The 27,181-nt window shown below is 54.3% G+C and overlaps 12 protein-coding genes across 12 annotated transcripts; 7 read left to right on the forward strand and 5 right to left on the reverse strand.

Moving 5' to 3' along the window:
- Positions 1 to 204: 204 nt before the first annotated feature.
- On the reverse strand, positions 205 to 2,286 carry MRS44_011975 (uncharacterized protein; the record flags this gene model as incomplete). Its single annotated transcript, XM_065619944.1, has 5 exons — positions 205 to 822; positions 898 to 1,256; positions 1,329 to 1,795; positions 1,898 to 2,184; positions 2,245 to 2,286. 5 exons carry the CDS (start codon positions 2,284 to 2,286, stop codon positions 205 to 207), a joined length of 1,773 nt encoding a protein of 590 aa, XP_065476016.1.
- A 647-nt stretch (positions 2,287 to 2,933) lies between these two features.
- On the forward strand, positions 2,934 to 5,138 carry MRS44_011976 (uncharacterized protein; the record flags this gene model as incomplete). The annotated part of the gene is made up of 1 exon (XM_065619945.1): positions 2,934 to 5,138. One exon carries the CDS (start codon positions 2,934 to 2,936, stop codon positions 5,136 to 5,138), a length of 2,205 nt encoding a protein of 734 aa, XP_065476017.1.
- Positions 5,139 to 5,896: 758 nt separating this feature from the next.
- On the reverse strand, positions 5,897 to 7,787 carry MRS44_011977 (uncharacterized protein; the record flags this gene model as incomplete). Its single annotated transcript, XM_046273271.2, has 6 exons — positions 5,897 to 6,096; positions 6,151 to 6,736; positions 6,792 to 6,880; positions 6,955 to 7,125; positions 7,180 to 7,371; positions 7,430 to 7,787. The coding sequence occupies 6 exons, from the start codon at positions 7,785 to 7,787 to the stop codon at positions 5,897 to 5,899; spliced, it is 1,596 nt and encodes a 531-aa protein (XP_046123663.2).
- A 742-nt stretch (positions 7,788 to 8,529) lies between these two features.
- On the forward strand, positions 8,530 to 10,398 carry MRS44_011978 (uncharacterized protein; the record flags this gene model as incomplete). Its single annotated transcript, XM_065619946.1, has 6 exons — positions 8,530 to 8,729; positions 8,779 to 8,930; positions 8,985 to 9,073; positions 9,126 to 9,493; positions 9,579 to 9,986; positions 10,107 to 10,398. 6 exons carry the CDS (start codon positions 8,530 to 8,532, stop codon positions 10,396 to 10,398), a joined length of 1,509 nt encoding a protein of 502 aa, XP_065476018.1.
- A 610-nt stretch (positions 10,399 to 11,008) lies between these two features.
- On the reverse strand, positions 11,009 to 11,819 carry MRS44_011979 (uncharacterized protein; the record flags this gene model as incomplete). Its single annotated transcript, XM_065619947.1, has 4 exons — positions 11,009 to 11,188; positions 11,253 to 11,335; positions 11,449 to 11,560; positions 11,799 to 11,819. The coding sequence occupies 4 exons, from the start codon at positions 11,817 to 11,819 to the stop codon at positions 11,009 to 11,011; spliced, it is 396 nt and encodes a 131-aa protein (XP_065476019.1).
- Positions 11,820 to 12,208: 389 nt separating this feature from the next.
- Positions 12,209 to 13,322, forward strand: MRS44_011980 (uncharacterized protein; the record flags this gene model as incomplete). Its single annotated transcript, XM_065619948.1, has 3 exons — positions 12,209 to 12,241; positions 12,310 to 13,007; positions 13,073 to 13,322. The coding sequence occupies 3 exons, from the start codon at positions 12,209 to 12,211 to the stop codon at positions 13,320 to 13,322; spliced, it is 981 nt and encodes a 326-aa protein (XP_065476020.1).
- A 657-nt stretch (positions 13,323 to 13,979) lies between these two features.
- Positions 13,980 to 15,821, forward strand: MRS44_011981 (uncharacterized protein; the record flags this gene model as incomplete). The annotated part of the gene is made up of 3 exons (XM_065619949.1): positions 13,980 to 14,279; positions 14,338 to 14,476; positions 14,518 to 15,821. The coding sequence occupies 3 exons, from the start codon at positions 13,980 to 13,982 to the stop codon at positions 15,819 to 15,821; spliced, it is 1,743 nt and encodes a 580-aa protein (XP_065476021.1).
- A 729-nt stretch (positions 15,822 to 16,550) lies between these two features.
- Positions 16,551 to 17,675, reverse strand: MRS44_011982 (uncharacterized protein; the record flags this gene model as incomplete). Its single annotated transcript, XM_046279815.2, has 2 exons — positions 16,551 to 17,095; positions 17,150 to 17,675. The coding sequence occupies 2 exons, from the start codon at positions 17,673 to 17,675 to the stop codon at positions 16,551 to 16,553; spliced, it is 1,071 nt and encodes a 356-aa protein (XP_046123658.1).
- A 285-nt stretch (positions 17,676 to 17,960) lies between these two features.
- On the forward strand, positions 17,961 to 19,069 carry MRS44_011983 (uncharacterized protein; the record flags this gene model as incomplete). The annotated part of the gene is made up of 3 exons (XM_046271898.1): positions 17,961 to 18,197; positions 18,257 to 18,738; positions 18,799 to 19,069. The coding sequence occupies 3 exons, from the start codon at positions 17,961 to 17,963 to the stop codon at positions 19,067 to 19,069; spliced, it is 990 nt and encodes a 329-aa protein (XP_046123657.1).
- Positions 19,070 to 19,759: 690 nt separating this feature from the next.
- MRS44_011984 (uncharacterized protein) lies at positions 19,760 to 22,867 on the forward strand (the record flags this gene model as incomplete). Its single annotated transcript, XM_065619950.1, has 4 exons — positions 19,760 to 21,352; positions 21,406 to 21,501; positions 21,554 to 21,708; positions 21,769 to 22,867. The coding sequence occupies 4 exons, from the start codon at positions 19,760 to 19,762 to the stop codon at positions 22,865 to 22,867; spliced, it is 2,943 nt and encodes a 980-aa protein (XP_065476022.1).
- A 197-nt stretch (positions 22,868 to 23,064) lies between these two features.
- On the reverse strand, positions 23,065 to 24,186 carry MRS44_011985 (uncharacterized protein; the record flags this gene model as incomplete). Its single annotated transcript, XM_046283151.2, has 1 exon — positions 23,065 to 24,186. The coding sequence occupies one exon, from the start codon at positions 24,184 to 24,186 to the stop codon at positions 23,065 to 23,067; it is 1,122 nt and encodes a 373-aa protein (XP_046123654.1).
- A 1,065-nt stretch (positions 24,187 to 25,251) lies between these two features.
- On the forward strand, positions 25,252 to 27,181 carry MRS44_011986 (uncharacterized protein; the record flags this gene model as incomplete). Its single annotated transcript, XM_065619951.1, has 6 exons — positions 25,252 to 25,633; positions 25,728 to 26,317; positions 26,380 to 26,506; positions 26,568 to 26,661; positions 26,738 to 26,982; positions 27,021 to 27,181. The coding sequence occupies 6 exons, from the start codon at positions 25,252 to 25,254 to the stop codon at positions 27,179 to 27,181; spliced, it is 1,599 nt and encodes a 532-aa protein (XP_065476023.1).

The raw sequence follows: 27,181 nt of genomic DNA on the forward strand, positions 1-27,181 counted from the left end.
GCCACCAATCACAACTCAAGCTAGCCCCCGCCATTACTACTAACCGTGATCGCGATCCCAAAGCTGCTATTGCAGGCCGTTGCAAGCCGTTGCAAGCCGTAGCAGGCTGTCTTTGAAGGCAGTTGCAAGCTAGATGTGAAGCTCAGGCATTAAAATCAGATTTGCTGGCCCTTGACAACGGGCTGCCGTTGGCAACTTCTCTAGTTAAGCTAGAAAGTCTGTAAATACTTGCATTACTCTCTTCATTCCAGGTCCATTCTCCTTCGTAGCTAGTTTGAGTATAAAAGTATCTCTACTTATCTTCTCAGGATCAGCAGGCTCATAGTACTTCCGACCTCCGTTGCAGTAAACAGCAACGCCATGTTGGCCTCTGTTAAATGCTTTCCAGGGCGCCTCTCCATTAACAAATGTAATAACATCAACGCCAAACGACTTCGCACTGGCCCTCTGCTCTTCACTCAGGTATTCGTTGTAGTTCTGAAACAAAAAGGCAACATCGAGAATGTGCGAAGCGTGCCCTTTGAACAAGCCATCCCAAGGATTGGGTTCATTGAAAGCGAACACAAACGCGTCGTTGGGGATCTTGGCGGCAAATTCGGTCAGCGGCATGTAAAATGCAGCGTCGCTGATGAACTTGAGGATATTCAAGAGCGATTCGTCGTCGCTGAGCATCTTGGTCGCGGATTCAGAGAGGGAATAGTGTTCGAGAAGCGGTGCCAGCGCATCCGGGTAGTCGGCGAGTGACCTGGTCGCGCTGTTCCGGAACGCCTCTGCTATTCCGTCTTTGCGAACAAGCAGACCCAGGTAAGCCATGATGCTTCCCTACATCCAACTCCTGTCAGCAACTTCGCCACGGGTTGTCTGCTCATCGTTCTCCAATCTTTTGCATTGACTTACATCCAATTTAGAATCCCCAATTAGTAGACCCTCCACCCATTGCGTGCCGGGCAGTGTATCTTTGCCTTGTGAAAGGGTCCTAAAGTCGAATTCTTGAGGGATGATATCTCCGTCAATGACGGGAAGCATGGGAAGGCCCATGGGCAGTAGTGTCCAAAAGTTCTCAGCCGGAATCTCCAGCAAGCGCTGAACCTGTTCAGTTGAAGCTAAGTCTTCTTGGCCAAGACACTTGTATGCCTGCTTCGCAATTTGGTCTGCGGCTTGGAGAGGAAGTTGCCCTAGGAACGGAGGGCATCCGCTGAGACACACCAGACGCTTGGCCAAGGGCTCCTGGGAGAGGAGCAAGTACCCAGCCGACACTAGACCACACCGCAAAGCGCACCGTTAGCAATAGGTTCGACAAAGAGTCCAGTTGACAGGTACTGCCTCACCTCCACCAGCGCTCTGGCCCATGACGGTGATATCCTCAGGATCACCGCCGAAGCCGCCAATGTGCTTCTTGATCCATCGAAGAGCCGCTCGTTGATCTCTCAGGCCATTGTTTGGCTTGTACCCAGCTTTCCGAAGCTCTGGGGAAGTGAGGAAGCCTGGTGCTCCGAGGCGGTAGTTAATGGTGATGCCGATTACCGGTTTGTTTAGGTCCGCGGACAGCGTCACGAACCGGGCAAAATTATATTGCGGCCACCAGCTTCCGCCCAAGGCAAAGCCGCCACCGTGAATAAAAACAAGGACCGGGAGGTCTTTGGGCTTGCTGATACCGTCGGCATGGCTTGGAACCGTGATGTTGAGTGTAAGCCCACTGACGTCGCTGACGCCTGGGAACTCGGGTTTTGGGAGGGGTTTTTGGATGACGCCCAACTCGATATCAACACCGCTCGGTGGGCTAACAACTTGAGGGCTGCATTGTGCAACAATTAAAGGGTAATTAGCTATCCATCAACTGCGTTGATACTGGCGCCGGGAGGCGACGATCTGTCTTTGGAAGAGAGTGGCAACCTACCCATATTTGGTCGCATCGATGCCGCTCCCGTCGTAGTGAATCGGTTCGGGGGATGCAAATCTGTCCTTCAGCTGCGCATACTTGATTCCCAGAAACTGTGTGCACGCCCCGGCCGTGTTGCCGGCAATTCTGCCTATGGAGGGATGGACAAAGGACGGCATGGCTGTCAAGGGCTTCTGAGCGGAGAGGGCAGGGAGAAAACGTTGTGATGGAAGCGAGTTGGCCTGGATTGCCTCGATGGTCTTCTTTCCAGAGTGACCAGATGATGCCCAGATTGGAAAACGAGGCTAATAAACGGTTGAGCGTCAACTTCCTGACCATTCCCGGACCCTGGGGACCGGACCGACACTGTGGGAGGAGATTGTGGGGAGGTCTCGGCTTCCCCACATGACGGGCCTGCTTGGGGAGAGAGAGGGGGCGGGGGTTGAGTCTTAACCTCGCAATAGCTGAGGTCTATGCAGCAAACTAGTCAGGGTTATCCTCGGTGAGTATTTAGACAGCCGTCTCCAAACCAACATTAATCAAGGCTTTACCGACTTGGGTCAAAGCGGTGGGCAAAATATTGAGGCAACGGAGTTAGTGGGGGAGAACTCCAGCCACAGGCAAATGGAAAGGTGTCCCCACAGCAGCCTGCTCCTCGCGCGACGTTGTGGCGTGACGCTCGGTCCGTATGAGTTAAGCCTTTTACAGGACTCATTCAAGTCATTCAATGAAGGTTGGGAAATGCATTCAGGTCGGGGGGATCAGATAACTTACGTCATGTCATCATCTTGACACAATTTACTCAATCGAGTCTCTTGTTCATGTATGTATGAATTCCTTGAATAGATCTTAACTCTTACCCCACTTATCACTGTCTTATCATACGCTCAACCCCTTGTGGAAACTGCTCGTGCATTCACAACAGCGTTGACATGCTGCCCCCCGTTGAGAGCCTGCCCACTGCACCACCATCGACCTCGCCTCCCTTCCCGTCGTCTTCTGCCAGCACGGACTTGACTTTGATTCTCCATTCTATCTCGACATTGGCTCCGTCATGCCTAGCAAAAAGGTCAAGGATGCCAACCGCCGCCGATGCACCCGCGCTTGCAATAATTGCAAACGGCGCAAAGTTCGCTGCACCGGCAACATCCCGTGCCACCCTTGCATACAGGGTGGAATCCACTCTGCCTGCAAATTCTCCATGCGCAAGTTCGTAAACAGATCACTTCTGAGTTTAGAGGACAACCCGGGCGACAGCCAGAGTATGGAAACGAGGCCGGTGATACTCGGCGCGAACCAACCGTCGGAGACGCTTCGCACCCACCCTACCGAGCCAAGCTCTCTCGACTCTCCAGGGTCACCGGGCCTCATAAAACAACCGCCGGGAAAGGATATATTCCCTGGGGATGCTGTCCATGCACCCCTGCTGCGCAAAATCTGCAGCCTCGTCTGCGCTCGTCTGCAGTGTTCCGATTTGGAGCATGACTTGATGAGCGATACGAATGCTGGGCAATGCCACGATACGGGCCACAGCCTGATGGAAGCTGCAACAAACCCACCATTGAAGCCAACTTCCCGGGAGGCCAAATATCTCATCGAATTGTACCGACAAGCGACGGCTCTCGTCTTCGACGTCATTGACCTCGTCGAGCTGGATGAGGGCTTACTCGAGTGGCTCAAGCGCCCGCCCCACGAGACAAATATCGAAAGTGCGGTTTACTACTTGGTTCTAGCTATCGGCGCCCAGTCCTCCCCCGGCGACAGAGACGAGCTAGCCGAGAGATTTTTCAGCTATGGCCAATACCTAACCATTATCTCCGTCATGGAGGGTCCCAGCACCTCTGCGATACGATCGCAGGTCCTTCTCACCATTTATCTCCTGGCTGGCTTGCGTTTCAGTTCTGCCTTTGTGCACCTGGCCTTTGCTATTCGAGGGGCTCGCGCCTTGGGTCTCGGCCAGGGAAAAGCCTCGCTACCTTCTCTACCTTCCAAGCATCGACCCCAAGAACGGCTTTGGAGAACGATACAAATTCTTGACCTTTTCATGAGTGCTTCTCGAGGTTCTTCTCCCTCGACCGTGGAGACTGATAACCCAACTATCACGGGGGATGGCTCTATCTTGAATCAACTCTTGAGCATATTCAAGAAAGTCTTGTCAGAAACGTGCCACGAATGGGGGTTTTCTCCAGAGACACAGATGTCAATGCACGGTACACGCACAGGTTCAACCGCTCAGCAAGTCGGTTTCCTAAAGACGGAGGCTACACAGCTGGATGGGCCAGTCGGCGAGGGACCAGGCCATTTATCCAACATCAGCATTATTCACCTAACAGGAGCATACTACTGGACTGTCATGTCACTGTCCCAGTCATACCTACTAGAAATGGTTTCCTCAATCATTGCACAGTCACCGAATTTGGATAACTCAGCCGGGCACCACCATGTATTCCCCATTTCCACTGATATTATCGGACACGCGTGCTTGAGCTCTGCCATCCGCACCATTGACCTTTGTCAAATATTCCTCTCAAGCGAGCACACACCAAAACGGCTCCCATTCGTTGGCAATTCAGTTTTCATGTCGGCCCTCATCATTTCTCTGGCGTTTTTCGGCGACCTGGACCATTCTTTTCCCCTGGACAAGGGCCTAGACACTGCGCATTCCATTCTCGGACATCTCAGCAAACATGATGCTATGGCGCGACGAAACCTGTCCATTGTAGGACGACTTCGAGAAGCCTGCAATGCACACATCAGCCATCGAGTTCGCCGTCAAATGGAGCACGAAAACCAGCAGACTCATGCAGGCACTCCAACCTACAACCCCCCAGGCAGTCGAGGTCCCGTCAGAGTATCACCGGCTGCTTCTACACCGGATGCGAAACCGCAGCCTCCCGCCAGCAAGACGGCAACAGCCACCACCACGCGGACCAATCCTAGCGACACACGCCTGGTAGTCAGTTCCGGGATTGATGGCATTTACAGCCAAATTGGTAATGGCTCGGTAATGGAGGAATGCACTCTGCTCACGCCCAATACGGACGGCTGTAGCTGCAGCAACGGAACTGACACATCAGAAGAACCGAGTCAATTGCCCAGCGAATGCGAATCCCCAGACAAACTGTCCCGGCGATCTCATGACACGGGCATCCTAAACTGTGAGAGGTTGGAGAGTTATGAAGATTTGGGCATTCCGGGCTCCGAAGGACTCGAGCTTTTAGAGCTGGGGATAATCCTGCCTGATTCACTTTTTCTTTAGTGGATAGGAACATACCTTTTGGTAGTCTGGTTTGGCGTAGTGTATGCAAGGCAGCTAGAAACAGGGTTGAAGATCTTTGCCAGGCGCCTAGATACTTGTAGATACATATGTCACTCGCCAGATAAGGAACGGTGAGCATGTTGAAATGTATACCGGAGGATTACATCAAGAAAAGTAAAACTCGTGTACAAAAACAGCTACTTGTGTAATTGCGGCTATGTGACCTTAGGTGTCATGGTTACTTTAACCGATAGGATAATCAACGCGATCGTAATATAATTAACCTATTGCTCTGTATTGTTTAAAGCTGATAAAGGAGAGTCCTTAAGGCATTAGGCTTTCAAAAGAGCTGCAGAGGAAAATACTTCAGGAATCGCGTTATGTGACAAAAAGGGAAGAAGATAAATAGAGTAGAAACTATATCAACACGACAAGACCTAACAGGAGACAGAAGTAACAACAACTAGCACAAATCCAAGCTGGAATAGCTAGGAGTACATGAGCCAGGCCACATTCTTTGCCCTCGCGTCAGATATCCGTTAGAGTTTATGAGCCCGAGGATATTCGAAGCCCCGGCCTCTGAACCTGGCAGGCCAAATGCCACTCTTTCCAGGCGCCAGGATGCCATTGGGGTCCAACGCATCTTTGATGCTTTCATTGAACCGCATCAAGGAATTATCGTTCCAGCTGTACGTCCCAGCAACTTGGTCCATGAGACACAGGTGCGTTCTGTATTCGCCGTAGCCCTATTTGCAGAATCAAATATGGTCAGCCCATGTCTTCTCTGCAAGAAAAAGAGGTAACGGAACGTCCATCTTGTCGACCCAAGTATCAAGGTGGCTGGCGATGAGGAGAGAGAGAGCCCTTACCAGTTTCGCGGCGTCTTCAACAAGAAGATCAACGCATTTTCTCGCCTTCTGTCGCCGGACTGGATCCGTCTTATCATAGACGATACACACTGAAATAAAGGTTAGCGGGCTACTAGCTCCCGAAGGTTGATGAGCGCACTCACCAATATGATGCAACTCTCGCCAGCCCACCACGAAGGTGCCCAAGTAGTCAAAGCCAAACTCATCAAACCTCTTCTTTACCATGTCGTACTGCTGAACAGCGTCGTGGCCTGTGGCTGGAGAGATTGGGGAAAAGCCAAAATATCCGGGTGTCTTGGAGAGCCAGTTCAGCCATCCGAGCTCGTATGTGTTTGGGATTCCTCGGAGAGTGTCGTGCCTCATGTGCAAGACTGCGTCCTTGGGCACATCTTCTGGGAAATAGTACTTGGCACCGGGGATCTTCATGAAGGCCTCCTTGATCGCCTTCCACTGAATGTCCCTGGCTTCCTTGGGCCCATACAAAGCTCCGTAAAAGTTCCATCTTCCGATGCCGAGGTCCTTGGCGATCTTGTCCAGATCCTCACCTTCGAGAACAGCGTCCGAGTCGGTCCATTCTTTCTTGCTCTTGATGACAGCCGCATCAAGTAGTGTATTGCGAATGGAGGGTGCGTTGTTGATGATGTTGGCCAGTCGAAGTGGCGCCATGGTTTCAACAATTTTAGGCAGATCTTCCTCTCGCTCGAACGTGAAGAGGTACGATTGATAACCCTAGAAGGGGTGTTAACTTGAACCGTACAACACAGAGCAGCGTAGTCCAACTCACCCCAGGATCGGGCATAAGCCATAATCCCATCTTGGTGACGATGCCAAAGTTCGACTGGGTGAACATGCCGTCGTGATACGGACCGAATCCTAAATGAAGCGTATGCGTATTAATCATCAAATGCTCAATCAAACTCCGGCTGATTCCCCAGACAAAAACCTACCATACTGGAACAGCTGCCAAGTATTGGTGCCGGGGAGCGAGCCCATGCCCGTGCGAATCACCTCTCCATTTGGGAGCACAACCTCCATTCCACAGTGAAATGTGAGGTGCTCGCCGTACGGCGTATATCCGACGCCTCGATCAAGTGTGTTTCCAATGATGGATCCGCCGCCTTCAGAAACCGTCAGTCCCTTTCACATCCCAAGCCTGGGGTATCGCTGCTTACTCAGATCAGGAACATCCACCCAGAGATGTTTGAGGTCATTCTGTTGAAGATGTTCGTAGAGGGCACCGAATGTAACACCAGGCTCGACCAATGCGCAGGCATTCTTGCCGTCAACTTCAATAATCTTGTTCATGCGTCCGCCAAGATCAACAACGAGGCTGCCTCGGACACGAGGGGCCGCTCCTCCATATCCTGCCACGGCGCATGCGTTTAGCGTTATATCCCGGTGTTTGAACCCTTCAGCACCTACCTAGGTTTCTGCCCCTCGAGATTGGCCAAAGAGGGACCAGGTATCTATTGGCAAGCTTGACAATCTTGGAAACCTCGTCAACGTTGCCAGGGCGGACGACAGCGCAAGGCACGAAATCCCCCTTGTCGACAACATAGAACATGTCGTGGTCCTTGGGGGCATTCCAATAACTTGTTTCCGAGTCCTTCATCAACCGTTCAGGATGAACGATGTCAACGTTCTCCTGGCCCACCAACTCAACAAGGTCAGTCAAGGCAGAGCGGAGCGATGCAGCTGTCACATCAGGGGGCGTGATTAAGTCGGCCTCCCTGATAGGCCGAAGGGGTATCGATATAGGGTCATCTGAAGCGGGTGGCATCTTGGCTGGCTTCGAATCGTTGGGGGATGGTTATGGCTGGTGGTTGTCTTGGGTTCCTGAATGGCGATTGCTGAAGGTTTCCTGATGAGGAATGCCTGACGGCAACGGCGTTATTATATCTTGATGCGCGTCAACTGGTGACTGGTGTTCGACAGCAGGTGAACTCGAGCTCGGCGATGGACCATCCCGGACGGTCTCGCGTCTGGGCCAACGATCAGACCCTGGCAGAATGTGGGGTAGATCAAAGGCGGAGGGAGGCATGGGCTGACTTGGTTCCCCAGAGACGAACCATCCCCTGTCTGTACCCCGGTTTAGACTAACCCACTCTGTGGGCGAAACGAAACCCTCTTGGAGTGCGGGACGACTCTGGCCTCTCTTGCTCCGCCGGACCTGGATCGCGGTCACACGACGCCGCCGCCAAGAGCCAACAAGCTCAGAGGAGTGCCCGCCCCCAGTGGGGGTTTGGACTGCCCCCACCAATTCGTCCTTGGTTGTGAATCATCAACCCACCGGAAGCTGTCCATCATTCTGGAGCGCTCTTGGTCAGAATTGGTAATGCGTGGGATTGCCGAAAGTCTTCTGGCACCGAGATCCGCCGACATGTACTATTAGGCACGGGTAATATACATACGCGGCCACCCAAATCATGTGTGCACCCGAACTACACGCGCAGAGGCAGAGCGGAAGCAAAGCATCGACGAGGCCATCACTTTTCAACGGACCAAGCAGATCACAAGCAGCCATGTCTACCCAGGCAATCGAAACCCGGCTCTTCATCAATGGGGAGTTCGTGCAGTCTATCAAGGGCAAGAGGTTCCCTGTCACAAACCCCTCGAATGGGGAACATGTGGCAGATGTCTCCGAGGCAGATCAGGATGATGTTGACAAGGCAGTGCAAGCGGCGTCGGCGGCGTTTCCTGCTTGGGAGAACACGGACCGCACGTAGCCCCGAGACCCCTGAGGAGCTCAAGGAGTAAATGGAACTGACTAGTTTCACAGCATTCACACGATCCAAGATACTTCTCAAGCTCGCCGATCTAGTCGAGGCCAACGTTCCCGAGTTTGCAAGATTGGAGGCTCTCAGCATGGGACGACCTGTTGCTACCTACGACGATGCCATCATCGCAACATTCATCATCAGATGTCCGAAAGCACCCTCCGAATTCGTACCCTGCTCCATACACTGACTACTCCCAGATGCTGCCAGCGCCGTCCACCAGATCAGCGGGAAAACAAGCATTCAGTCGCCAGGGACGTTCAGCATGTCCCTCAAACAGCCTTACGGAGTGACGGGAGCTATTATTCCTTGGAAGTGAGTCTCGGTCATCCTATTCCCAGGCTCTTTCTGGCCAACCACGCCGCCTTAACGTTGGCATTGAAGCTGAGCTAAGCCGAGTCAACGGTCTACCTGTCATCATGCTTGCTACCAAAGCCAGCTACTGTTTGGCAGCGGGCAACACGCTGGTCTTGAAGTCTTCCGAAAAGGCGCCCCTCACTTCGTGCCTCTTTGCCAAGCTCACCACCGAGGCGGGCCTGCCCGGTGGTGTTTTCAACCTAGTCCACGGCTTTGGACTCCCTTGTGGAAATGCCATCGCGGCGCGCCCAAACATCCGCAAGATATCCTTCACAGGCAGCCCGGGCACTGGGAAATTGATCGCAAGGGCGGCGGCAGAGTCCAACTTCAAGAATGTCACTCTCGAGCTTGGGTAAGTCTTCCCACACCCCCATTGCTTGCTTTGTGAGCGCAACAGGAGACAGGATTGGCTGATAAGACCGGCTCACCACATCCAGCGGCAAAAATCCGATCGTCGTTTTCGACGACGCTGACCTAGACAAGGCTGCCAAAGCTGCCGTCACGTCTGGGTTCTTCAATGCCGGACAGCTCTGCATGGCCAGTTCTCGGGTTCTCTTGCAAGACACCATAAAGGACCAGTTTATGGAAGCATATTTGGCACACGTTGACGAGCTGGCCAGTAAGCAGGGTGATCCGCTCCACGCCGAAACCCTGCTAGGCCCACAAGCAGACGAGGCGCAATGGTCCAATATCACGTCGATAATCGACAAGGGAAAGAAGGCGGGCCTGAACTTTGTTCGAGGGGCGGATCAACGACCCAGCCCAAGAAACGGATGCTTTATCAACCCTGCTGTGGTTCTTGAACCGAGCCAGGATGAGCCCATCGTGCGCAATGAGGTGTTTGGGTAAGTTGTCGCTTTTCTAATGCCCTAGATGGACCGCGGATTGGCGGTGGTGGTGGTTGGAAGGGGGCCAGATAAGACGAGCGTGTGTGGTATAGTCCACGAGGCTGACGAATCCTACAGTCCTGTCACTGCCGTGAACTCATTCTCCACCGCTGAACAGGCTTTGGAGATGATGAATAACTCCGAGTACGGTCTATACGCATCTGTCTTTACCAAGGACGTTGCGCGCGCCCTTAAATTCTCAAAGAGAGTGGAGAGCGGCGTTGTTGCAATCAACCGCACCTCACCTCTTCTGGCTTTCGATCTTCCCTTTGGTGGATACAAGATGTCTGGCTCAGGCAGGGAATTCGGGTCCGAAGGGCTAGAGACTTGGTTAGAGACAAAGACTGTCATCTTTGATGGCCCAGCGTGATACGATGGCGATGGATAGGGGGCTAGTCTATGTACAGGAGGATTAGTCTCTCTGCCAATAAATGCGTTAGGCTCTGCAACTGATGTAAATAGATGACCAGCTTACTTTGCTTGCATGCATGCCCCCAGCTTTTCATATGGAACAACATGGCTAAAATGCTAAAACCAAGCCCTTTTCATGGCCAAGAATCTGATAAGAGCCATTTCCATCTGTCAAAAAAATGATGGAGAGACTCCGGCACCTCTGGACTTGCGGTTAGGTGTTCAGGCCATCATGCATACATGCCAACTGGTGGGCTGGTAGCGGCAGCCAAGCTAGGAGGGAGCTCTACAAAGACTGCTACTGCTAGGCAGCCGTGGTTATATCGAGCTATGATGTAAAAGCTGTGTGAGGAAAAAAACTGTGTTCTTACCATCGTGAAACAACTTGCCCTGGAAGGAGTAAGAAGCAGTTAGCATAGAGACGAGTGCAGTGGAGGCCTTTGGATGAGCCCGCATTTAGGACTGGAGAAGCAGTATGTTCTGTCTCAAGGTGAGTGCTGAATTCCTGTCTAAGATATCTGACTGCTCTGTTCTGCGCGCCTATTCAGTCGCGATGCACGGTGAGGTGATTACAGGACCGGCCAGTCATCCTCAATCTCTGGCAGCACATCGCCACGATCATTAAATACATTATCCACGACACCGCTGGCGCGGACAATCTTCCTATCTGTCTGGATGCCAATCTTGGCAAGGTCCCTCCACTGCTCCAGATGAGTCATTTTGGTGCCCTTGCACAAATCATGGTTCTCCTGGGTTTTGTTAGCACACCCAGTCTTGAGCTTGGGGATGCCCCGGGACGGGGGAGCTCCTTACTGCATGTCCCTTTGAGAAAGCCGCAGTGGTGAAGATCCTCTTATTTTCGAGATCGAGCGTCTGTGTTACGATGGTTCCGGTTTCTGATAAAGGGGGAAAAAAGCGGCCAATGTTAGTCTCTTCCCCTTCAGCCAACTCGCTGTCGCCGCACTCATCCCAATGGAGGAGCTTGGGGGGCGACTAGGCTACCGCTTACCTTCTAACCACGTGATGTTGAAGACATTTTCACGAACGGCGTGGTAGTAGGCCTGCACGTAGTTGATGCGTCCGGCCAAGGGGCCAGAGACGACTCGGTACACGACGCGATCCTGGGTGAGTCAGTGACCGTGGCAAATTGGCAAGACAATAACCCACCTTGGACCTATAGTACATCTCATAGTGCCAATCAATGGTTTCCGTGTAGTGGATTTGAACGCGTTTGCCCTGTGCCAACGAAACCTCGAATCAGCTCTCCCATCCAAATAATTTCAGGATGGTGGGTGGTGCGAAACAGGCTCGAGAACTCGAGAGTCGCAACTCATCCCGGCTCTGGGAGGAACCAAATACCAGCAAGTTATCGATGCTCATGATTGCGATTGCGGATGACCTTGGTATACAGTGGCGGGGGGCTCAAGGCAGTCGTGGAAGGAAACCTGAAGATCGAACTGGAGCGAACTCCTCTTCATATTATGCCCCCCTGATACTCTCTCTCCTTGGCGCTATTGACAACCCACTGCTCGGGTCGGATGGGGGTGGGGTACATGCATCTGGCCTGGAAGATGGGAAATGTGGGCGGCGTTGTTTCCAGGGCACCTACTGTCGAGAAATTGCCTGTTAATGATTTTCGTCTGGCATTTAAGGACCATCGATAGCTACATTTCCCGTCACTCAAGGCTCGTAAACCATCCTCTCCTCTATACGGTACCATACACATCCGCTGCCAACTTGTGAGCCGTGTGCTGCACCAGCCCTCAGCAATGTGCGCCCAACGGGTCGCCGTCCTCACCAACGTAAGCGACCTAGCCTCCACCTCCATGTCAGTGACGGGTTGGAGGGAGCTTCGTTAACCCCGGCAAAGCAAGGCGAAGACTTTTCCTTTTCGCTCCAGCAACGCCCGATCCCCACCTTAGAAGGAGCCCAGGTCCTGGTGCGCCTTTCGACGTCTGGGCTTTGCGGCACCGACTTTGCACTCGCCGAGGGCAAGTTTGGTCCTACGAGGGACATCCTCGGCCATGAAGGCATAGGGCGCGTCGCCAAGCTTGGGCCGGCAGTGACGCAAGGCGAAGTCCAGGTGGGCCAGCTGGTTGGGGTAGGATGGGTGCGCGATGCCTGCGGATCGTGTCATATGTGCCTGGCTCCTGGGGGCGAGACGAGATGCACGCTCAACTCCCACTCCGGCTGGCAAGTCGACGGAACGCTGGCCGAGTTCGCCGTCGTGCCGTCCAGGTACCTCGTCACCCTTCCAGAAGATGTCCCCCACCGGCTGCTAGCCCCAGTCATGTGCGCCGGCGTCACCGTCTACAGAGCGCTCAAAACAAGCCAGGCAATTGCGGGCGACCTTGTGGCCATCTCGGGAGCAGGAGGCATGCTAGGGACGCTTGGGATCCAGTACGGCCGAGCCATGGGCCTGAGAGTCATCGCCATCGACGGCCGAGATCAGGAGCAACCGTGCATGGCTGCTGGCGCGGAAGCGTACATCGACTTCACAGAGTCGAGCGACCTCGCATCCAGGATGGTTGAGGTGACCGACGGGCGGAAGGTGTCTGCCGTCTTGGTGTGCGCAGGCTCGGTGGCAGCATACGAGAGCGCCACGTGCCTGGTCGCGCCTTTTGGTACGATAGTCTGCGTCGGGATACTCCCCCTCAACAAAAGGTGGGCTTCAGTCCGACCGACCTGATTGACTCTGGATACCAAATCATTGGATCCCTCGTCGGCACAAGGAAAGACATTCAAGAAGCCGCGGATTTTGTCAAGCGAGGGCTCGTGAAGCCCCAGGTTAGGTTGGTTGCCCTCAGTGACTTGGGTGAGGTGCTGGAAGAGGTTCGCCGTGGGGGGGAGGCGAGGAAGGTAGTTGTGGACCTCAAGCCCTAGCCTAGTTGCTGTTTGGTTTGGATTAGTTGGTAGTGCCAAAGTACTGTACGGTAGTGTAGTTTGGAATCGAATCCCGTCTCTGGAGTTTCGTATCGCTTGCCGTCAACTATCTGCCATGGGCCCGACTAGCTAATTCGGAGCCACCGCCCACTCTGGGAGATGGTCTGCTTGAATCATCCGTGCCGTTTACTCGGCGATTGTTGGGCCGTGCAGCTACTTTTCCTGGCATGGAGTGGGTGAATGTCGAGTGATCCATCCGCTTCGTCTTGTCTGTCAGGGCCAACTTTTACCAAAAGATGCAAGCCGTGTCGTCTGACGAGCCTTTCCCTGGAACCCACAAGCTGGTACATCATGGTAGAGGCCGGCACGTGTGGGGATCGGGTGTCTCTTGGCTCGGCCATGCAACTACCGCCCTTTCCGGCTTATGTGGGGGAAGGGTTGGTTTAATGGGATAGCGGAGCGGTCAACCACCGTCGACTTGCAGAACTCGTTGCATTCCAGACTACAGCGCACTTGGTGGTGTCAACCGACAAGGGATTTATTGTGTCTTCATGTTGGATATATACTCTATTCATCGACTCCGCGAACATACCCTCATATCCCCCCAGTTGAAGAAAGGAGCCCTGACACCTGTTTGACTTGAAATCCGTCCTCAAGATGACACCCTCGCTTCCCCTCCCGCGACGTGAAACAGTCCAATCAGTGGTGGACAGCTCGTACATCAAGATCAAGAATGCCTACGTCCCCATGAGAGACGGAGCCGAGCTCTGCGTCGATATTTTCCTACCCCTGTCAGAGATCAAGGCACCATGTCTCCTGTCCATGGGTCCGTATGGGAAGGACATTCACGCTGCAGAATGGGGACTGCCCAAGACAGATCTAGATGCCAAAATGAACCGCAAGATTGTCCCCCTTGGCCCGGATGCTTGCATGGAGCATGCCGATCCCATCATCTGGGTAAGTCGTGTTGCCGGGCCAGCCCGATCTTGTGACGACAGCTAACATCTTCTATCAGACAAAGGAGTTCGGGTATGCATTGATGAGGGCTGATACCCGTGGGATTGGCGGTTCGCCTGGGAGACTGGATCCCTGGGGGCTGGAACGTAGTCAAGAAATCGGTGCCGACGCCGAGGGACAAGGCGAGTCTACCCAGTGTTTCTCCAGAAAGGTGCATTTGGTTAACGTACCCGCAAAGACCTCTACGACCTTATCGAGTGGGCTGGCGTGCAGGATTGGTGTACCGGCCGGGTCGCCATGTCTGGAATCAGCTACCTTGGAATGGTCTGCTGGACGGCAGCAATGCAGAAGCCGCCACACCTAACAGCGATCCTCCCTTGGGAGGCAGCAACACATCTATATGATTTTGCTCGCCAGGGCGGTATCGAAAACAGCAACTTTACGAGGCATTGGTACACCAATGCCGTTCTTGACTACCAACACGGAGTGGCTGAAGGCGTCCCCGAGGAGGTTCTTATCCAGCACCGCGTCGACTGGCCAAAGTCGGTCCAAGAGGCAGAGTTCCGCGGCCAGGACACTTGGAGTGCTCTCGAGGCTTCAAGGAAACTTGCGGACATACAGGTACCTCTGTACTCGGCTGGGAACTGGATGGACACCGAGCTGCATCTTCCGGGCAACGTTGTCGGGTTTCAGAGAGCCAGCTCCAAGGAGAAGTGGCTGGAGATGCACTCAGGCAACCACCTGGGGCCTTACTACGATCCATCAAACATTCAACGACAGCGCCAATTCCTCGACTACTTCATGTTTGACAAGAGGGACAACGGGCTCCTCGACCGACCAAAAGTCGACCTGGTGATCCGGAAGGGATCCGCACTCTTCCGTCGGGGGGAGGCCGAGTTTCCTCCGGCCGACACGCGCTTGGCTATTCTCCACTTCCTTGAGGATGGTGCCCTGAGCAACACCTCCGCCAGCACGACACCGAATACCAGGCTGGCCGAGTATCCGGGCCTCACCGGCCATGTTGTATTCACCTCCAAACCCCTGGCACACGACTTCGAACTCTTGGGCACTGGTCATCTCAACCTCACTATATCAGCCGAAGCCGCAGACATGGACATCTTTGTCGTCTTCTATGACATTGGGCCCGATGGGGAGCGAGTCATTTTTACGGGGAACCATGATGAGCCAACCGACGCTGTTACCCGGGCCTACTTCAGACTATCCCACCGAGGCCCTTCAGATTCCAAATCGGTGGAAGCTGGGTCCCTCTTGGCTCACGCCTCGAAACAGAGCGTTGAGCCCAACCACGCGTATAGCATCCAATTCCCAATGCAGCCGTGCAGCTATATCTGGGAATCAGGACACCGCATCGGGATTGAAGTAGCTGCCCGCGATTCCGACTCTTTGCTCGGCGCGATGCGGCATGAAAAGGGCGACAGGTTAGATGAAGGACGTTTCAATGGTGCCAACAGAATCTTGGCCCCCAGTAATGTTGTTTTGCCCAATGTAGAGAGATCACCGGATCTTCTCCGGCCGGAGTAATTCGTTCTCGACGGAAAGGATTCTGCAACGTATGCAGTGAATTTAAGAAACGGACCTTGCTGATCATGGTGTACATGTCAAAATATTGACTGTCGATGACCCTTTCTGTCTGGATAATCTAGTCCGAAGTACTATCGCACTGCAGTGTCGGTCAGCCCCCATGCGGGCCATCACCAGGAACAGTCACAATGGAGATGGAGGCCACGCAGTTATTGTGTTTTTTTGATATAGTTGAAGCCCGGCCCTTGATGGGATAATTAAGCCAGAAGACCGAGGCCACGCAGCGAGACCTGACGCCGAGCCTTGGTGGAAGCAGCTTTATGCCAGTGCTGTAGGAGGCGGGTTCCGTTTCCTTGCACACGAGTACTACTGGGCTGGTTCAAGTCACCGACTTGGGTTGTCATGATGCTAGAAGGGCTCCGGCTGAAGGGTGTTGGTCCTGGGGGTCGGTATTTGGAAGGGCGTTGGACTAGAAGATGAAGCCGCAAGAAACCGCGAGACAGAATTATATTTTTTATCATGGCATGGAATCATAAAACTCTCTAGACTGGCTGAAGAGGTACCAAGGCATCACATCACACCCACGCTTTGGATTCTGCGGCCCCAACCTGACCTGCCACCAATCTCTGCCATGAAATGATTTTGCACAAATGCATGTCGATGGTGGGTTTGGCGAAGAAATTAGTGGCATACAGTATTCGCGTCCGGATGGCGCTCTGTCTAGTTTCCTTACAGGTCGGCCTTTGCATCTTCTCCTGCCCACGCTCTCTGAATCAACGCTTTGATCGGATCCTCCAGAATCTCCCTCGGATTCGCGTAGGCATTTGCCGTCGCTTCTTTTGCAGCTCGTGCAATGCTCTCCTCCTTCATGCCAAGGTCCTTCAGAGCTCGCTTTACGCCAAGGCGTTGGAGGAGCAAGTTCAACCCGCGAATGGGGTCGCCATCACTGTCCGGAAGCGCCCCTGCTAGCTTATCCATGATTTCCGGTATAGCGGGTGAGTTGTAAGAAAGGGTATGGGGTAGGAGGATGGTATGAGTCTCGGCATGCGGGAGGTTCAGCATCCCGCCGAGGGTATGGCAGAGCTTGTGATGCAAGCCCATGGCGAGGCCGCAGCAGATACCACAAAGCCAGGCACCATACAGGGCTTTGGCGCGAGCGGCTGTATCGTCTGGCTTTCTGACAAGGTCCGGAAGAGCACCTGCGAGCGACCTGATGGCCTCAACCGCGAGTAGAGACGTGACTGGATTTGCGTCGGTGGCGTAGAGCGCCTCAGCTGCGATGAAGATCTACGTCAACAGGGGAACAAGTGGGCATTGGGATTGCTTACCCGCGTGCGCAATGGCATTCACGCCGCTCGTTGCGGTTAGCCCTGGAGGCAGGGTCATTGTGAGGCCAACGTCGTATATCACGGCAGTCGGGACTATTCTGGGGTCACGCTGGGTAGTCTTGCGGCCCCCTTCGGTCTGGCCGAGGATGGGTGTCATCTCGCTGCCCGCGTACGTCGTTGGAATGCAAATGTGCGGCATTCCAGTCCGAAGAGCGAGCGCCTTGCCCAGGCCAATTGTGCTTCCGCCACCCACCGACACCAGGCTGTCAACTCGGTGAGTTGTCGCGAGCTGCAACGCCCTCATGGTGACGTCAACGGGTGTGTGCATTGTAGCTCCAGTGAAGACTCTCTCAGCAGAGCCCTTGATCAGCTTCCTGAGGTTCTCGGCCTGCCACGCCTGTTCTGGCGTGGACAGGATGAGAGGGTTGTTGACGTCCAGCCGAGCGAGCTCATCTGGGAGCCGCTGCACGGTGCCGGTCCCAAAGATGACCCGGATTTGGTATGCGTTGTGCTCGAAAGGGTCCATGATGCTCTCCAGAGTTTAACAAGCGATGGGTTCTGGCCTCACTTACGACTTAACCAAGGATTCTCCTTTTTTAAGCTGGAAACACCAGCATGTGGAGGCCAAACTGCGTGGTGGGGTACCTCATGGAGAGCCGCTCCGGTGGGGAACACGGCCGAGATGGACGCTGCATTCACATAAGCTCACCGGCTCCCTGTCTCTTGTCGACATGTCCTCCCAAGCAGATCCCACCTTCACCAAACGCATCACACTTCTTGATTACAATCTATGTCCCAGGCCCTTCGCAAGATGGCTTCATCAGAGACGGCAGCCCCTTTGCTCAAGGATCTCACCATTGGCAACATCACTCAAAACGTTCACCTTGTCAACTCGGGATGCCCAAACCCACGCTTCAAGTATATCCTGGAGCGCCTCGTAACACATGTGCACGATTTCGCAAGGGAGACGAGATTAAGCACCAAGGAGTGGATGCTTGGAATTGAGTTCTTAACTGCCGTGGGGCAGATATCCAGTCCTATTCGCCAGGTATCATAACTACAGACCTCGGAGATCAAAGGCGTGCGGTGCATTAACCGACGATCTAGGAATTTGTACTCTTGTCCGACGTCCTAGGCCTGTCTCTCCTTGTGGACAGTATCGACCACCCCAAGCCGAGCAACTCGACTGAAGGCACAGTCCTCGGGCCGTTCCACACGGACGACGCAGAGATAGGGCAACATGGCAGCGAAATTTCGCATGACCCTGATGGCGAGCCGTGTCTTGTCTTGTGCTCCATCAAGGATATGGCCGGAAACCCTATTCCTGATGTAAAAGTTGATACCTGGGAGACGGATTCTAAAGGCTTTTACGATGTGCAATATGCGGGGAGATCGAAGCCAGATGGTCGCGCAGTTTTTACGAGCGACGTCAACGGCAACTTTTGGTTCAAAGCTATAGTTCCCGTCCCGTATCCCATCCCGCACGACGGGCCAGTTGGGAGGCTTCTCAAGGCTTTGCATCGGCATCCATATCGACCGGCACACATGCACTTCATGTTTGAGAAACCAGGGTTCGACCACCTCATCACGTAGGTCATGCCCCGAGGTCCGACTGAAAGGAGAGGGGAAGCCTAAGTTGAAATTCTCAGGTCGCTGTTCGTCCGGAACGATCCTTACGAAACGTCCGATGCAGTCTTTGGTGTGAAGAATTCTTTGGTTATCGATGTCGGCTACGTAACGAAAGAGCAAGCCGAAACGTACGGGTGCAGCGAAGGCACGAGGCTTGTGAGTTATGATTTCACGCTCGTGAGTGAGGAGGAAGCGTTGGCATTGAGAGAGAAGAATGCCCAGAGCGCCATGGAACAGCTCGGGATGCGAATGGCCTTGCAGGAGGGCTTGCCTGTACCGGCAGTAGACTAATGTCTGCGTATCAAGCATTCTACGATTGAACAAGCTCAAACGAATTAGCCTGGACATGTGCATGCGGGTTGAATGAAAGGCCGTAAGAGCCGAAAGCGACACTCTGTTGGTAGGAGGAAGAGACGAGACGTCGGAAATCTCTCACAAGTCAGAGATGTATCAACATGTGATGTGATGCAGCGGCAAACCCCGTACAGTTAGTTGCATAGTATACCGGTCCAGGATGCAATTTTGGCTGGGAGCCATCCCTGTGTTTTTTGCAACCCGCGGGACTGGGTCATTCTCTTACCCCGCACTTTACTCCGGGTCAAGCCCCATTTGTCTTAGCGGATTCTGGGGAATAGTCCCAAATACCCGTCTTCCCCTCCAGCAAGACACCCATTCCAAGATTCCCTTTTCCCTCTTCCCTCTTCGCCTGAATCAATCCTCGCTATCCATTCTCTCAGTTATCCTACCGAGGGCCGGGCTTCAACTATAACAAAGAACGCCATAATCAAGCCTCGCATCGCAGCGTCCAAGACACACAGACACACAGACAGCACCCCCTGACGTTGCTGCAGCGGTTGGTCTCATCTCCTGACCAACCCTTGCATCGAGCCCAACCAGGCCTCGCCATATGGCGAATGCTGGTGCTGATGAGCACAGTATTTCTGCCCCCGTGAAATCTAGACAATCCGGCTCGCCAGACTAATGACTCCCCGGGCTTCCCTGCCAGGCTCACGCTCATCAGCACCCCCGTGGGGCCCACCATCGCCATCTCCGCCGCCGTCCCGGACAGTTGTCAATAGTGTGCCGTCGGGGAAAGCGCCCAAGGGGCGCTCGTCACGGCCGCACGGCCACCATGCCTGCTCCGTATCGTCCTGCGCCAAGGTGTTCCGCCGCAAGGAGCATCTTGACCGGCATGTGCGCTCCCACCGGCTGCAGCGGCCCTTCCAATGCTTGTATTGCTCCCGCTGGTACGGGCGTCAAGATGTCTTGAAGCGACATGTCGACAATCGACACCGCGACGCCGACTCGGGTCCCGTGAGAACGCTGCCTGCCTGCCGTCGCTGCCACCAACGCAAAGCCCGCTGCGACGACTCGTCGCCTTGCAAACCCTGTTCCGTGGCCGGTGAGCAGTGCGTCCGCCCATCAGGCGGAGCCGCTGTCGGTGTTGCAACAGAGGGGCCTGTCCTGCAGGGTGGCCGGACGGCCGACCCGGATCCTGCGCCCAGTCCAGCGCCCAGTCCAGCGCCCAGTACGGCCACAGGCTCCGAGTCTCGCCAGGTTTGGCCGGTTGATCAAGACGCCGGCTGCGTCACAGTCGCTGTCGACCACAACCCGACCTACAGGCCCCAATCGCCTCCGCTCCCCATCGGTGATGCCAATCCTCGATCGCCACAATCGTCGCACGTCGAATTAGCCCCCAAAGAGCCGCCCCCGGCCACGCAACAGCCTCTGGACTGTGCCGAGAGCCGAGCTGAAGCCTTTAACGTTGGAAGATCTGAGATTTCTGTTGTTTGTGATGGAGAAAATCGCGCCCAGGGCGGAGAGCCCATCGCGCCCCAGCAGCCGAATGCTCGGTCAGATACGCCACAAGCTTCGGCTCCAGCGCCAAGCCCAAGAAGACCGACCGAAGAAGTTTCGCCCATGACGCAGGATAGTCTCAACCGGCCGATGGATACGCAACCCGACTTCTCCACATCTTATATCCCCTCTCCTCCGTCAGCTCGCAGTGGACCACAGGCCGTTGTCCAAATAGACGCGGCAAACCCTCTGTTGCCTATGCTGCTGGACGAACTCGACGTAGGGTTTCTGTCATTCTCCGATGATCAGTATCAGACCTGGGCCCATGGCGTGCTCAACCAGATGTCCGGGATGACTCCTCACACGGTCGCGGATGATGCAGTGGACCAAGACAGCTCTGTCAGGAAGCCTGTGAGTGGTGGTGCCGCAGACTCTTCGCCCTCATCGGGCCAAGTGAACGCGCCTGAGCTCAACGACTTGTCCACCCTGGAAACCTCGCCCAACGAGACGACCACCTCATTCGAGATCCAGCCGTCCGCCGTCATGGGTTTCGAATCAGATGGCGAATCCATTCAGGTTGCCTTTGATAGTTACTTCAAGAATTTCCACCCGCTCTGGCCCATCCTCCACTTACCAACCTTTGTGGCGGCAACCGAACCCAGGGAGTTGACCAACACGGTGGTCATGATTGGAGCTTGGAAGCTTGAGGGCGATTATTGGATCAGAAAAGCACGCTGCCTCCAAATTCACCTCATAGACACGTTGCAGAAACAGCTGGTAAGGCCCCCGTCATAGTACCAGTTCTCCACTAATAGACTTGCGCACTATAGCTAGCCCTCAGCATCGAACAACAAGGGGAACCTTACTGGCCCCTCAAAATCTACCAGGCGGTTCTCCTCAATGTTGCTTTTGGCCTGGAATCCTCCGTCAGTCTTGGAAGGTTGCACCTTCGTTATTCTCAAGCTTACTTGTTCTCAGGACGACTTGATGTATCCGAGATGCTATCTCTTATTCAACATGATGATATCCATATTTCGCCGCGTTGGCATCTTCGATGAGCAACGCATCATTGCGCAAGATAAACCGAAGGAGGTCGGAACAAGACGCTGGATCAACAGGGAGCAACTCAAGAGGTTCGTTTCAGTATCCACAGTGCGCTGCAGTTCGGTGTTGAGTGCTCATTCCTTATCTAGGCTAGCCTTCCACGCCATGAGGTGTGACTCTTATTTTCAGTATCTATGCTACTACCCACCAGTGCTCCGCCCAGAAGAGCTATGCCTGACATTGCCATGTTCAAACCTCCTCTGGGAGGTGCCGACATTGTCGCTGTGGCTTCATGCCAAGCTGGACGAGCCCAAGGGCAGAATTTCGAGGAACTTTGCGAGCCTCCTGTTTGACGCAATCTCTAACGATGAGTCGAGAAGAGCACGGATGCCAAATCTCCTTGAGGAAGATTATCTATTTGGGCTCTGCGCGATCCAACCATGGATATGGGAGCAAGTTCAGCGAGGAAGACTGTCACACCAACAGCCTCGCGGTTCTCTCCAGCGCAGCGACCCTAGCTACCTAGATTGCGACGCCGCCCCGGACAAGGGTTTGTGCGATAGATCGTATTGGAGACACCAGCTCGATCTCTGGCGGGTCAGCTATGATCAGGACAAGGAGTTGGGTTTCAAGTCATCGTCCATCTTTCACATCATCACGCTAAGGTTCAATTGCCGGCTATTTTACCACCTGTCATACCTCGCTCTATACACCGATCTCCAGCTCATCGATGATATCTCCATCAACAGGTCTTTGCCGTTTTCGGGAGCGATTCGGCGGAAAAGAGAGGCGGCCGCCGAGGCGTGGGCCACCACGAGCGATGCCCGATTGGCAATGTGGCATGCTGGGCAGATCTTGAAGGTCTGGCATGAAGAGCTCACGGCGTCAACCGCCAAAGATTTCACGCCCGGCACCGATATCATCTCTTATGTAGCCTTATTCAAGGCGGGAATTGTCACCTGGGCATATACGCGCGCGACACGTTCATGCGATTTGTGCAGGATAGAGACAGAGCTTGGCCAACCCCCTGCAATCAGTGTATTGGATCTCACAGGCAACTCCGAGGCCGCTGACTTGGAGACCTGGATTGACGGTGGAGGGCGTGAAGCAATAGGGGGAACTCTGGTTTGCGCGTGCAACCTGGCTGATCTAGTAGGAAGGTTTGAGGAATGCCTGGGTGGATGTCCCAGGGGATCAAGTGTCCGCCGAATGGGTGAGACCTTGGCGTCCTTGAAGGAGCAGTACTAGTCCCCGATTCCAACTAATCACATTTTCTATCACTTGCGCTGGATTTCTCAGTAGTAGGTGGGTTCGAATCAAAATACCATGTAGATATAGCCATTATCCAGAAGTAGACTATTTCGACAACACGCCTGCAAGTTCGCCCCGCCATGGTACATGTGCTTGTGAGCCCCGGATCCTTGACTAGGGCGAAGGGGGGGCGGCTATTGTTGAGACGGCTCGACCAGAACCTTCACAGTATCACCGTTCGTAATCAGTTCGAACGCCTCCTCGCATCTGACGAGGGGAAGCTTGTGTGTGACGCAGTCAGCGAGCGGGAACTCGCGGTGGTATCTTTCCACCAACTTGACAGCCCGATAGTACTGCTTCGGGCCAGCGTAAGTGGTCCCAATGATTTGCTGGGCATTCCTAACGATGTGGTAGGGGTTGACGGGCACATCGGCATCACCCGCCCATGTTCCCACGAGCAAGTAGCGGCTGTTTCTGCGGAGGAGCTTCAGACCCTCGGCGAAGGCATGAGAGCTGCCACTGCACTCGATGACTAGATCGACGCCAGCGCCAGCAGGTGCAAGAATGGACTCGATCCTCTGAGCTCTCCTCTCGGCGCTATCGTATTCGCGCATATCGATCACCTCAGTGGCGCCAAATCGTCGCGCTATCTCTAGCCTCTTGTCGTGCATTTCCAACACCAGGATGTGCTTCGCTCTCGCAAGACTGGCGACCATGATGCTTGCCAATCCAAGAGGACCCGCGCCCTGGATCACGACTGTCGAATCTGGTTCAATTCCTCTCGGTCCCAGGTTGTCCACACCTTGCAGAATAGTTGTCAGAGCACATCCGACTGCAATGACGGCTTCCACGGGGGTCGAGGGATCAATGCGGAAGAAGGCGTTCTCGGGCTTCAGGTTGGCGACGGTGGTGTATGACGCCCAAGGGCCTTCTCCAGCCGGGGACAGGAAAGACGAGTTGGTGCAAGAGGTGTAGTCTCCCTCGATGGTGCAGTGATAACACGCGTTGCATGGCCCGACGGGATTCCAGAAGACGCTATCACCCACAGTCACCGGCTGGCCCGCGTGGTCCTTGGTTACGCCTTCGCCCAAGGCCTCGATGCGGCCGATGCCCTCATGGCCTAGTACATAGGGCACGGGGAAAGCAGCCTTGCCCTGCCACAGGTATCGATCTGTGCCGCAGACTCCGGCATACTGGACGCGGAGAAGAAGGCCACCTTTTACGGGGGCAGGAGTGGGAAATTCGCGGTACTCGACCCGAGCGCCAGCCGATGGGATCACCGCCGCCGTGTAGTTTGAAGACGATTTCGAAGCCATTTTCCAGGGTTCTAGGGGACGAGATGACCATGGGTCGTCAGAGTTGGGTAGTCTACAAGTCCAAATTAGATGCTGAATTGGAGTGCACAGTTATGGGACGAGGGTATACCAACACCTACCTGAGCGTTGACGGTCGACGTTCCTGCAGTCCGGCTCAAGAGGGGTCGCACAAGTGATGGCACGGGCGGCTATTGATGTAAGTAGGATGAAAGAAGTTTGGTTGCAATGTGAATTGCTTCTCCGAGATGAGCACCTGAATAAACCTGAGCGAGGACGAGTGGGTGAAGATGTGAAGTACTGGTCGTGGTGGGGAACTCTCCCCACATTCACCGATCAGACGCTGCCCACTCCTCCAGCTACCTAGCCTTGCCACCCACAGAGCGCATTTAGTCCAGGCTTGGGCTATCTACCCAGCTCCTCTTGCTGAGGGGGTACCTCGTGGGCTTGATACGGGCTGGGAATGAACTCTTTTCGGCCCTCAAGGACGGTGCTCATTCTTGGCGCAGTGACTATGACCCAACGACAGGAAAACCCTAAGGTCAAACTTTCCACCTGTATTCCATCGCAACAACGTGAGTATAGGTTTTATTCAAAGGCACCAAGAGAGAGCATCGACGAGTAACCATCCTTCATGAAGCCCTTGCATAGAGGCATCTGTGCAGAAAGCCGGGATTAGATGTCATCAAAAGAAGACGTAAAGAGCCAAAGACAAGGAATAAAAATCAGTGTAGAAACCTTTGCGACCGGCGCTTGATCAGCAGCTGCTTTCAAACATCCTGGCTACAGGGGGATCGATCCGTGTGTGGAGGGTGAGGCTTCCCCACCGTTCCCGATGGCGGGGACAAAAACAGTCTAAGGTCACGGCAGGGAATGTTCTCGACAGCAGCATCGTACCCAAATTCGTTTTCACAGCAGGGACGGCTTCGGGGGAATCTAGTCCCATTCATATAAGTGAGAAATCTTTTCCTCCAGTCCATTCATCGTTCAACACATGAGCCTCCGGAACACACCACCTCCACCAGCACAACCACCACAACAGACCAACAGCCAAGCAAGTCTGGCAAGATGGCACTCTTGCTACCGCTTCTTCCCATTGCGGGCCTCCTCATTCTTATCACGGCGTTTTTTCAGCGCCAAATGGAAGAGAAACGCCGTCGCCCACCTGGTACCAGCATACCTCCAGGGCCTGATGGCGTTCCTATTCTAGGAAACATGCTTCAAATCCCGCCTCATCATTCCTGGTTGAAATTCAAGGAATGGGCAGACCAGTACGGAAACATCATACGCTTCACCATCCTGGGCAGAGAGAACGTTGTTCTTTCAACCGAGGGCGCGGCCAACGACCTGCTGCGCGAAAGGGGCACAGCGTACTCGTCCCGCGAACACCTCATCATGGCGAGCGACATCCTCTCAGATAACCTTCGGCCCTTGCTGCTAGGCTACGATGGTAAGGCATTTTTATTCCATGGCCGTTGGAGGTCGCAGCCCGTGGCGCGCACGAGTGACGGGAACAAGCTGGCTGACATGGAGGTTGTGCGCAGAACGCTGGCGGCGCGGCCGAAAGCTCATGCATCAGTTGACCATGACAAACATGGCGAATTCATACCAGCCTTCTCAGAGCCTCGAGTCAAAGCGGATGCTCTACGACCTGATCCGGGACCCATCCAGATATGAGCTGTGGTTCGAGCGGTATGCCGGCGGCCTGATATTTCGAATTGGCTACGGTAAGACCATCGTAACAGGCGAGGAAGCTCACGTGAGGAAGGCTCTCCACGTTGTCCATAGTGTGGAACGGATCGCGTCCCCTGGATCCTATCTTGTCGACACTATACCCGTTCTGCAATATCTCCCAGAATGGATGGCACCATTCAAGAAAGAAGGCCGCCAACTTCATGAGGCCGAGCTCGGATTCTTCCGGGCGCTGATCAATGACGTTCGGGCTGAGATAGAAGCCAACGTGGCGGCACCATCCTTTGCCAGCACTTGGCTCGAAGACAAGGACGCCTATGGACTAACAGAGGACGAGGCCGCCTATGTGATCGGAACGCTGTTCGAGGCGGGAAGTGGCACAACAGCCTCAGCCATGATGTCTTTTGTGTTGGCCATGACTCTCTATCCACAATGGCAAGAGGTGATGATAGCCTCCCATCCAGGTTTTCTTACTCGGGCTTGCAGGAAGCTAACTATTCTCAGCGCTTGTGGGAGGAGGTCGACAGCGTGTGCGGGGATAGAATGCCCGAGTTTGACGACGTACCCAATCTACCAGTATGCCGTGCTGTCATCAAGGAGGTTCTCCGCTGGAGGCCAGTTACAGCCGGAGGTAAGCGTCCCACACGGGTTCCTTTGTCGTTCTGCGGCAAGTATAGAAGCGTAGCTGACAGATGGGAATGAAGGCGTGCCCCACCAGTTAACAAAGGATGACGTCTACAACGGATTCTTCTTCAAGAAGGGAACAAACGTTCACGCCAATCAATGGTAAGGTACCCAGCAGGGAGTCTGCCCACGCCTTGCTGTCCGCTGTTGGAATTTCTCTGACCTCACGTCTCGATAGGGCAATCCACCGCGATCCGGAGCTATACCCCGACCCAGAAGCTTTCAACCCGGACCGCTGGCTGATGCCCGAATACCCTACCTACAGAGAGCCGCTGACCAAATTCCCAAGCCTGCAGAACTACTCGGCGTTTGGATTTGGCCGCAGAATATGCCCCGGAATGAACATTGCTGAGCGCTCTCTTTACATCCTCACCCCACGCGTGGCCTGGGCTTGTCGGATTGGCCGGAAGAAAGATTCTCAAGGTAACGAAATCATCCCCCGGAGTACAACTACACCCCAGGCTTCAATACGCAACCAAAGCCTTTCCCCTTTGACCTTCAGGCGAGGTCTCCGGAAAAGGCCGAGTATGTGGCCCGGGCATGGGAGGAGGCAAAGATGACTGATCCGCTGAAACACACGGCAAATTATGAACTGGGTCAAGCTGCTGGAAGCAAGTCTTAG

The sequence above is a fragment of the Fusarium solani genome (assembly GCF_023522795.1).
Source record: "Fusarium solani strain SB1 chromosome Unknown bctg00000007, whole genome shotgun sequence".
In the NCBI taxonomy this organism is placed as follows: Eukaryota; Fungi; Ascomycota; class Sordariomycetes; order Hypocreales; family Nectriaceae; genus Fusarium; species Fusarium solani.